At 33.7% G+C, this 12,103-nt stretch overlaps 1 protein-coding gene across 1 annotated transcript in view; it reads right to left on the bottom strand.

Annotated features, from left to right (window-relative positions):
• The window catches only part of CHIC1 (cysteine rich hydrophobic domain 1), a 34,452-nt gene that overhangs the window by 18,619 nt on the left and 3,730 nt on the right, over positions 1-12,103 (bottom strand). Inside the window, exons 2-3 of the mRNA XM_006917037.3 lie at positions 5,500-5,554; positions 317-472 (exon numbers count right to left, since the gene is read on the bottom strand). Of these exons, the coding sequence (XP_006917099.1) occupies positions 317-472; positions 5,500-5,554 (211 nt within the window). The remainder of the gene's footprint in view (positions 1-316; positions 473-5,499; positions 5,555-12,103) is intronic.

Here is a 12,103-nt window from a genome sequence, read left to right as displayed (position 1 = left end):
TCAAATCACATTAAGCTCTCCCATATACCTGTAGCTTAGAAATGCTTTAAATCACTGCTTCAGGCTTTGTTAAAAAGAATAAGTAGCCCGGTTACATTTATATATTTTTAAGTACTCTACTAACGCTGCACTTATTTAAAATGATAGGAATCTATGATAGGTGATAAAGTGTTGATAAAGGTTGGACAAATGATTTACTCTCTAGAATGAGGACAGCATAGTTATGAGAATTAAATTATACAACATACTTGGTACATAGCAAGAATTTAACAAATATTAGCTCTTATCGTTGTTATGCAATAAAATCATTACTCACTCTTTTGTTAAGACAAATAACAGGCCACAGGCTGCAGCCCAGTGTGCAACAGCAGCAGAGACAACCACACAGCAGCCATTTCACATTGACTGGGAGAGCCTTTTTCAAGCATGCATTCACACGGCCAATGCTGGTCTTAAATTCTTCCGGGGCCACCTACAACAAGGGCATAATCTTTAACAGTTTGTGGGCAGCTTTCCACTCTTTATCTCTAAACCTGAAGAAAATGTTTGTCTTATTACAAATACTGTAAGGAATTACACATGTTTAAATACATTTCTTCCTTAGTTTCCCCTATAAATATATATTACATACTCCTGGCTGATATTAGAAAGCAAAATAATTCAATTTCATGTTTACAGAACTTATTCTGATGTTCAAAAACAATCTTCTGAAATTACCAACACTAATACGACAACAATAAAATTTGTGGTAAAGGATACCAATCGAGCAGTTTTTTTTTTTTTTTTTTTACCAAATATTCTCAATATTAAGGCAATATTGTTTATAGCCTCCACTTACTCTGGACAGAAGTTGAGTAACACTAGAAGCATAACATAACAATATCAATCTATAAACTACCAGAGGTAATGTAATTAAAATTAGACCTTGGCAATATTCCTGGATTACTTTTAAAAAGGTAACTCTCGAACCTTGTCTCCCTGGAAAACTACACTAACAAAAGACAGCGAGGAGTGATTACATTCAAAAACTGGTCTTTTTTAAAAACTTATTTATTTTTAATTAATTAATTAATTTTTATTATGGTGATGTTGGTTGACGAAATCCAGTAAGTTTCAGGTGTACTATTTAGCAGTTATATATATATTACTGCTTTGTGTGTTCACCGCCCATAGGCAATATATTGCATTGTGTGTTCACTGCCCATAGTTAGATTTCTTTCTGTCATCACATATTTGACACCCTTTTACCCCGTCTACCTCCCTTCCTCCCCCCTACCTTCTGGTAACCACTAGTCTATAGTCCATGTTCATGAGTCTCTGTTTAAAAACTGGTCTTAATATTCAGCATAAAATGGGCTTGTGACTGCTATTAAATTTAGAAAGTTGAAAGGTCCTTATATAAATTTAATATTTTTAATTACTACCTCTATTCCTGGAAGTGGCTGCTTATACTTCTCTGTAAACAATGACAAAGTCAGTATAAAGGCAAGAGCATGACAGGCATAATTAAATTTGTACAGAAAATTCTGCCTGAGGGTTATACAATTCAAAAGTATACTAAAGATAGTTTACTTTCAGTGAAATTATAGTTTTGAATCACAAAAATTATTCCCTTTGCTTTAGAAAGCCACCAGACTGTAAAATCTATGGGGGGAAAAGTCCAGCATCTGGCTGTGCAAGCAAAACTTACAAACTTCTTAGGAAAAAATGCTGCTGTAAAATAAAAACCAATCAGCATGTTTGGTATCAAAAATATAGAGTTTTACAACTTTTCCAAATAAAAATTATACTAATCAATTTATTACATTTTTGTCTTTTAAAAGACGTCTTAAAAATCAACACTATAAAACATACACTTATTAGCAGATGTTAGATACATGACCAGAATTCAGCACCATCATGAATAAAATGTTAATTATATTAGCTTTATTAATTCGTTCATTCCACCCAATAAGGTTAATTGCTTAACCCATAAATTTGATTGATTTTCTTCCTAATATGTTAACCAACAATAGCTGTGAAATTGTGAAGGTCAAAACTGTATTTACATGGGGAAAGTAAACTAATCTTATTCTCCATCTAGATTGTCAGCAATATGACCTAAATACAATCAATGAGTAAAAAGAATTCCAATTAAATGACTAAATTCCAGAGGTAAATATGAAAATAAATTAAGAACCATGGCTTATAACTGAAACTAAGTAAACACTAACAGGCTAAGCACATTAGATGATAAATCAAGATCTGGACTCCAGTTACTTATTAGCTATGAAAAATCCTAGGCAAACTCATTTAATTTTTCTGAGTTTTACTTTCCCATCTATCAAATGAGAATAAAAGTCTTTGTTTTATATACCTCACAGATAATGGAAATTATACCTTAGAAAGAACCTCCTGAGTAGAATGCTTTGAAAAAGGAAGTCAGGCAGGAATAAAGTGTTTTCTTTGTTGCAAAAAAAAAAAAAAAAAGATCTTCTTAAAAACAAGGTACCAAGTTGCTATCTTAAGATTTACCTCGAAAACAGTGATATTCGATTTCTTCTTTACTTAGTGAATCACTGAACAACCACATAGAAGTTAAAATGAGGAAAATATATATTTATCTCAAATCTGTAATACATTACTATCAATTCGCTATAAATTGTGTATCCAGAAACACTAACACATTTGTAAAACATGGCAAATTTTGATATAAACTCATGTATATCATAAGATTATTAAATCTGTACATTTAAAAATTTAAGTGTTTGTAAATAGAATTTAAATTTTTATTTAAAAAATAAATTTTTAATTTAAATTTTTATTTAAAAGTGTACAATTATAGCTTTAAAAAACACATAAAAGAGTGAGGCAAAAGCCAGAAATAAATTAGACCATAAAGTAAAACTTGCTCTTTGTTTAAAAATTTATATGCCAGGTACATAACATTTGTTATAAAATCTGTCTTTCATTACACGCTTCTGGAAATGAATTAAAAACATTTCTAAAATGTGGCAATTTTCCTTCTTCCTCAACAATACTTTACACATAAAACACATATGTCTTGATCTGTACTCTCTTACCATGTGCACATTGAAAACTAAAATACTCGAGTCACTAAAAATGAGAATTCAGATTTAGAAAAAATAAGTATAGTTGACATACAATTTTATATTAGTTTCAGGTGTACAGCATAGTGATTCGACATTTCTATATCTTACGATGTGCTCACCACACTAAGTCTAGTAACAATCTGCTACCTTGCAAAGTTATCACATTATTATTTACTATATCTCTTCACCTTTTTCAACCATCAAACTAATAAGTTTCTGCACAGCAAAGGAAACCATCAATGAAACAGAAAGACAACCTATTAAATGGGAGAAGATATCTGCCTATGATACATCTGATAAGGGGTTAATATCTAAAATATTTAAAGAACTCATACGATTCAACAACAACAAAAAGCAACAATTCAATTAAAAAATGGGAAGAAGACTCAAATAGGTATTTCTCCAAAGAGTAAATACAGATGGCCAACAGACATGTGAAGAGATGCTCAAGGTCGTTAATAATTAGAAAAATGCAAATTAAAACTACCATGAGATATCACCTCAAACCTGTCAGAATGACCATCATCAATAAACCAAAGAACAACAAGCGCTGGTGAGGATGCGGAGAAAAGGGAACCCACGTGCACTGTTGGTGGGATTGCAAATGGGTACAGCCGCTATGGAAAACAGTCTGGAGGTTTCTCGAAAAATTAAAAATGGATCTACCTTTTGACCCAGCAATCGCACTTCTGGGTATTTATCCAAAGAATACTAAAACAATAATTCAAAAAGATCTATGCATCCCTATGGTTCATGGCAGCACAATTTACAATAGCCAAAATATGGAAGCAACCTAAACGCCCATCAACAGACAACTGGATAAAGAAGTTATGGTTCATATATACAATGAGGTATTACTCAGCCATTAAAAAAAATGAAATCCTATCATTTGCAATGACATGGATGGACCTAGAGGGTATTATGCTGAGTGAAATAAGTCATAGAAAGATAAATACCATATGATTTCATTTATATGTGGAATCTAAGGAAGAAAAAGAACGAACTAATCAAAAACAGACTCGCAAATATAGAGGACAATCTGATGACGGCCAGAGAGGAGGGAGGTGAGGGGCTGGAGGAATGGGGTGAAGAGTTAAAGAAGGGTTAAATTAGAGTTGATAGATGGTCGTGGGGATAAGGAATGCAGTCAGCAGTAATGTAATGACTACGTGGAGGCCAGAAGAGAGAAAGAGCAATTTAGGGAGTCTTTTTACAAACTATATAAATGTCTAACCAATGTACTGTATACTTGAAACTAATAATTAAATTAAAAAATTTTTTAAATTCCATGGTTCTTTCATTTTCTGGTCACCAGAATCTGTGTGTATACACCTGCTTGATATTTTCTATCATGACAGGAGGAGTTATCTTTACTGAAATGCTGGAAACAATATTCTCTGCACTTAATACAAAAGATTACCTTTTACTTTGTGTTTAAAGTATTAACACATAACAAGCACAAAATTAATACCGAGCCACAGAGCTTGTCAAAATGGCTTCTTAGGTTTCCTGAATGCACTCTGCAATTTTGCTTAGTTGAGGCATGAAAGCTATGTAGAATCCCATTCCTGCAAAATTTTTTTGTTTCTTCCTCTCAGTTACCAGAGAAGCCTTTTAATAATGCAAAATAACCTATACAAATGAAACTCTGCCTACTGGAGAGAAATTATCCCATGAATGAGAAAATGAATACACCTTAAGCCACCACCAAATGACGGTTGGTAACTGAGTATTTTGTAACACAATGGCTTTTCTCTTTCTTCATCTACATTTCCTCCAGTAGCAAACATGTGCAAATAACCTTTTGCCGGAGTCAGAGCATTACTGTTGTAAGAGGTATTTGCAAAGTTTCAAATCCTAGGAAGTCTTTGACTACTGAATCTCAATATTGCAATGTAGTACTGAATGTAGAGGAACCGGGGAACAGAAATGTAATAATTTATTGCAGTTAGTCCGATTTTAGAAGCTCAAACAATCTAAAAGTCAGAAAAATGTCTAACACCAAAACCTTGACTTTTTTGATATACAACAAATCAGATCACAGGACACTTTAAAAAAAGAGAGATATAAAATTAAATAATGATAACTTTGTTCACTCTAAAAACACTGGAAATTAATGAACTAAATGAAAACAATTATAGCTACGAGGGCTGAGAAAAAAAGGCAAAATTGTAAAAACTGAACCAATAAGTAAATAATCGGTGGCATAAACGGACAATGAAAAAAAAACAGTTATAGGCTAGTAGTCATGGAGACAGATTTCAGTCACTAAGGACACAGGCTTCAAATACCCTGGCCTCTTATTATTAGGTTTCATTACCAGTGAGTCAAACGTTTGTCATAACACTGAGTAAGCCATAAAATAATGCTTTTAGAATTGAAAACTTCAAAGTAAACTCTCACTTACCTTCCCTGTTAGAACTGAGGGAAATTCAGTATCAAACTTGTTGCTCAAGCCAAACCTTAAAAACAAAGAACAAAATATATTCTACATGGCACTTTTAATTCTCTCCCAGTTTTTAAAAGAAGTTACAAAGCATTTTTCTTTTACTCTTGTGATTTTAAAAACATGTCCTAAAAATAATTTTATAACTGTTAATCCAAATTAACAGTAAAAGAAACTTAAAGAACAAATGTTAAAGTGAGATTCTAACTAGAACCACGACATGGATTAAAAATAATAAATTAGAGAAATATTGATATAGAGCTGGAATATAGTTTTTGACTGAAATGTTTCTTTTAAACCCCGTTTTAGTTGAGAACTGTTGGAATTGGCTGATGGGTAATATGTGAGAGTGGATTACACTATGCTTCCTCCTTTTATGCATTTATGAAAATTTTCCAAATAAAAACTAATAAAACCTTTGGAATGATAGAATTCGACAACTTATGATCAATTACTATTCAGAAACTCAAAGGTTGATCCCTATGAATGGTACATATATAATATATATTATACATATATATATATTCAACCACTTTTGAGAAAGTAGATCCCAACCTTGAAAGCTCTGACTCTTCAAGTATGTTGATTTAAATCTGTACTAGGATGTCAAAATGAATTTTATAAGCCTTCGTTCACTTACTTGTGGATTTCAGAAGGCATATAACAAAGGTCAATTCCTAAATGTTAGATTATATATCATACTTACTACAATTTTATGTTAGTGATTGATGGGTTATAAGCAAAAAGGAAAAGACACTAACATTTACTGAAAATGCCTTGTTGAAGTAGGCAGTAATAGCAGTAGTTACCAGTAACTATCAACTTTCCATGGGCCAGATACTGTACTAGGTAAGTACATCTAGACTTTATAACTCTGCAAGAGAGAGGTATTGTCACCCTAGTTTTACAGACAAAAAAACTGACACTCAGAAAAATTTTGTTTTCAAAAAGTAATCACTTAAATGACTTGCCCAAAATTATATATCTAGTAAGGGGGAATCAAAACTTAAATGATGATCCTTAAGTTCTTTTTGTCCTATTTTATGCTTCTTGAGAACCGAAACTACTGTTTATTTACCTTATTATCTTCCAGTACTAGCATAATGGAATCTAGTAGATGTTTAATAAAAGCTTGTTAAATAATAACCTACTGTACTGTTTCAGTCAATTGATTTATGGCATTTTGGTCTTGGGATCACTTTAAAGACATGGTAAGAATCTAATGTCCTATTAAATCTCTATGTGGAACTATCATATTCTCCTTGTATTATTTATGCTAATAGCTTTTTATCAAGGACACAAACCAGTCTTAAACACAAAGACTCTCTATACTTAGCAGCTAGTAGCAAGGCACATATCTGTGCATAAAAATACTACACCTGTATGTTTAAAATGTATTTTAAAACAACAAATTCTATATTTTAAAATAGTTGAGAAAATTAATTAGCAATTATAAAAAGAACTTAACTTCATTAAAAAAATACTCCATTACTTCTCCAGGTGTCCATACATGCAATGAGGGCATAATAGTTTCATAATAACATTCTCATAATCACATTTCCTTTAAATCTATACATAGGCACAGGAGTACAGCCAAACTTAAAAACAAGAGAGTATACCCCTGTATATGAATTTTTATGGCAACTTTCATATGCTGTTTGAGAAACTGACATTCTTGTGTATATTTGCAATTATGTACTAACTCAGCAATCAATAACATGACAAATATTTAATAGAGCGAGAAATGTATTTCATTTAAATCATATTTAGCTAAATAGTGACTTTATCACAAGCCAAAAAGATAGAATTTAATTCATTATTCCACAAAGAGTGAATTCTTATTGTGTAAGAAGCAATACATACAGGTTTCACTTTAGAAAGTACACATAATACATTTTAAGGTAGAGCTCCAATTCTATATCTTGTCTAAGTATCTTTTAGATGCTATGCCAATAACGTGTTCCTCCTTCCATTAGACTGCTGACATTTTAACTTTTCCCAGCTGCCATTCTTTTACTAGATATCAAATATGTGGAGGATATAGACAGATACATCTCCCCAAATGTATGGAATATTCTTATTATTTTAAAAATTCTTAGCTTTCCGCTGTTTCCATTTCCTCCTTTTCTTAGCCTTTTGTAATTGGACTTTTGATGTTGTCATTTTACTGAAAATCAATCTCTTATTCAGTAAATTTATTCAGAACAACTTCATCCTATCCTTATTCATAAATTCTATGTCCTCTTCTCAGAACTTTCCCCCTTGACTTTGCAGCTTCTAACACTGTTGATCACACCGTTCCTAACACTCTTCTATTCTTTCACTTTCTCCTAAAAGTCTTGCGTTTTCCCCCAAATTTAGCTTTTAGTCATGTGCTTCTCTTTCTAAGGAAGGTGTAACAGTTCATGTATATTTAATAGCTTTGACAATTACTTCTATGCTGATGACCATCAAATTTATACCTCTAGTTTTATATTTTCCAACATGCTGAACATTTCCATTTGACTATCTTGCTACAAAATAATAATAGCGCAAGTCAAACATGTCTACAATTAAAATGTTATCTTTTATTGAAATTGGCTGCCCCTCTTAAATTGCTCATCTCTATCAATGGCACATTGACTCTCCTAACCTAGACTCTGGTATCGGTTTTTGCACGTTGCTTATATTCCGGCGGTCCCAAGTGCTGTTATTTGTTCCTTTGAAATCATTCTCATAAAGATTCTTTTCATCTGAGTGCCACTGCCATGTTGGCTCTTGTCTTTGCTCATGTGGTTCCTCTTGTTTCCCCTCCGCAGTTTAAATCTTATGCAGACTTCGAGGCTCAAGTCAAGTTCCAACCTCTGCTGTAATGCCTTGAATGGTCAAACCTTTATGGATTCCCCCTTACTCTGAACACTCACAGACACTTCTAATATGTACTATACAATTTAGCAGTCACCAAATTCGTTTTATTCTTTGCTGTTCCACACCATTATCTTAGAGGTGGTTTTCCTGTTAGCTTTGTAAAGCAAGGGCTGCACTTTGTTTTTCTGTATGCTTCACAGTGCTTATTAGCCCACCGCTCAAGTCCTCAGGAAATACTTGCTATATTCACATTACTCATTTTTTACTCTAATATAAAAAGGGATTCTCTTTTCCAAAGTATAAAAAGTAGAGTAGAAATGGTAAGGAAAGTATCATTTTACTTCTTAAAATACTCCTTTATGGCTTATATACATCTATTTCAAAATGTATAAAGACAGGCAAACTAGATCTAATATACTTTCATAATTTGGGCTAAAAGACTACTTAACTCAAATAACCTTACACACAACATTTCACTCAACATTAGAACAATGTTGAAATGACTGCTGCTGAATCAACACCTCAGCTCTGCTTCATAAACAAACCAGTAAGAATGATACGTCAACAGAGGTTAGACAAGCTCGTCTACCCATTACTGATCACTGATAGACATTAGCGAGGATGTGGGGTTCTTCAGCATGAGACAAATGGGCGCTTGGGAAGTGCTCACGCTGTCATTTACTGGCTTCATTAAATATAGAGCCTATTATGTGTTTGAAGTGGAACCAGCTGGTGGTTTTCAATGATTGCATTTTATTTGTCAAGTGTCTTCAGTACCCCAAATTTTAATTTCTTGGACAAGTCTTTAGATTAAAGGAAATTGAGGCAAAGAAGGATAAGTCCTCTTAGTTGCTCTTCCCTCTTCTCTCCCTCCTTACACTCCTCACTGTTCTTAATTCTTTTGAAATTAGTTATACATCAGCTTTTAAAAACTCTGCAGAAATTAAAGTTCTCATATTGAAGTTGTTTAACAGATCAAAGCGTAGTAAAATTCTGCCAACAAGAAACATGATTCAACCAGAAAACTAGGCACTTAAATAGTAACAGTGATTCTGAAGCATGTACACTGAACTTTAACTATACCAAGGAAAAGGAAAATCTATGCCATATAGCTAATAGAGATTTTCAAAAAAATATTGTTAAATCTCTTTCAATCTTTCATATGGAAACAATCATGTCTTGCCACACTGTGAAACAGCAAGTGTTACCATAGGTTCAGTATTCTCAGACCCTAAAATCTTATAAAATATTTACCTTATACAAACACAAATGAACAATTCATCACTGTAATTCCTCAAAGACAGGTAGTTACAGAAAAGACATTCCATTCACTGATTTGAGAAGTATTAAAATTTGTAGTGCTCTACAAGATTTTGCAGAAATACACTGTTTGGCAAATTTGGCCATCTTTTTCAATTTTATATGTAATAACTTCACTTATTTTAATTTTAATGAGAAATTTCATAAATGCTTGAGAATTAGTCACCTATCATCTTTACTAACTTCTGTACAGGTGTACTATCAAGGGTAAATATCTATATATATTGAGTAATACGAAGAGTGTTATAATGTTCACAAGAAATCTCATGAGATATAATTTTCTAATACACTGGATCCAAATATTTATCTTAAAAATATCAAGAAGAAAAGTGATAGATACTGTTATATCACTCAGATGAATAGTATTTCTGAAACACTTAATGCTTCCAAAAGACATTTAATCATTTCTGTTCCTGTGGGAACTCATTTACCCATACTTTTTTATTTTTGAAATTTGGAAAAAGATCCCCAAATATCCATTTATGATCATCATCTCAGAACTGGAATTACAATTAGCGTGGTTAAGTAATTCTATTTCTTAAGGAATTACAATTAACTGCATGTTAAAAAATTAATACCTTGTTAAAGTAACTAGAAAGCTAACAAGATATAAGTAGACGGGTAGTCTGACACATAAGGGTTTGCTTATCAAAGCTTTCAAGAGGTAAGGCTCTGCCATACCTCACATCCTCGGTACTGGTGATATTATTATATTCATATATATCTATGCTCAGAAACACAAGTATTCTCCATGATTCAACTAACTAGTATTTGCTGAGGGCCTATAATATAGTATGCACTGTGGTGGGCATACTGAGTATCATTAAAGTGAACCAACATTTGACTCACTTTTATTGTATACTTCAGAGTAGGCACTGTACCAGGCAATGAGGATTCAGAGGGAAGCAGAAATTGTTCCTGCTACTGAGGTTTATAATTTGTGGGAGCAGAGAAGACTTGCAAGAGTTGGTGACATATGGGAGCTGGGGCGAGGGCAGTGGGTAGTATACTAGATGAAGGCCCCATCTGGAGCAGAGGCAAAGAGATAAGAAACAGCATGTTATGAACAGGAAAATATAAGAAGTAAGGGGAAATGTCAGGCTGATAGATCAGTAGGGTCCAGTTTTATCTGCCATGTTATAGAGTTTAGATTCTATCCTGCAGGTGAAGGGAAAATTACAGAATACTCTTAAGTGGGAAAGTGTTATCTCAATCCAGCAGCAGGCTGGATGAATGTGAAGGTGACGAGGGTGAAGGCAAGACTACTAGTGAGTATGGTGAAAGGGGCCTGAATCAAGGAATTGGTGGTAGGAAGGAAAAGAAAAGTTTAGGTCATATATTGTTAATACCTGCCGATTGCTTAGCTATGAGAAGTGTGAGTAGGAAAGAGGAACCAAGGACGAATAATGGAATCAGTGGGCATACATTTAACTAAGATGAAGACTACAGAAAATAGGAGCAATTTTTGAGGGGTTGGGATGGGGGTGTGAGAGTATGTGTATGGGGGAGAATATGTTTTGAATATATTGAATTTAAAATAACAGTGGGCCAGAAGGTGAGGAAGAGCAGAAAAGAGTCTGAGCAGAGTCTGGTACAGAGGTACATAGTTGAGAGACATCAGATAATTGAAACCATGAGAGTCAAGATGAGGCCATCTTCGGAGAGTAAGGAATAAGAGGAATAACAAGCTGAGGACAAAACCCTGGAGATCACTGGTATTCAAAGGGCAAGAGAGGAAAAGAATGAATGAGGCAGCTAAGGAATAGCTAGAAAAATATAAGGAGAACCAGGAGACTGAAGTGGCCAAAGAATTCCTAGGTTTGGCTGAAAAAAAAAATATATTTTTTAAATCAGAATTTAAATACCTTTAGGTAAAGCAGACATTCCAGTTCAACTAAGGTCTCATCATTACTCACGCTGCATCATTTTCTGTGACCTGTCTTGCCTCTGAAGGTTTGTGTGTTTGCGATCCCTAGAGTAGAAGCCTCTAGGAAATAGGGAGCCATATGCAGCCACGGGGACTAGAAATATAGGGAACAAAAGATGCCCACTAATTTAGCAACAAGACGGTCATGGGGGTCTTAATAAGCTCAGGTCATGGCGGCAGGATCCAGATTACAGAGGGGCGAAGAGGAAATAGATATAGTGAATGTAGTTACTCTTAAGAAATTTGGAGAAGGGAAGGAGACTAGACAATAGCTAAAGGGCAATGTAGGTCTGGGAATGCTTTTGTTTTATTTTGTTTTTAAAGAATTAGACTCTGACTATGTTTACAAGCTGGACAGTAGAGAGGCAGAGAGGAGTCATACTATAGAGAGACAGGCTGCCTGATGGAGCAAGATCTGGGTGGAGGCTAAAAGAGAAGTGTATGGAAGGCACAAGTGGAGGGATGAGCTTT

The sequence above is a fragment of the Pteropus alecto genome, unplaced genomic scaffold (genome assembly GCF_000325575.1).
Source record: "Pteropus alecto unplaced genomic scaffold, ASM32557v1 scaffold587, whole genome shotgun sequence".
Classification (NCBI taxonomy): Eukaryota; Metazoa; Chordata; class Mammalia; order Chiroptera; family Pteropodidae; genus Pteropus; species Pteropus alecto.
Note: the sequence above shows the minus strand (reverse complement) of the source record. Positions and strands in the feature narration are given on the sequence as shown.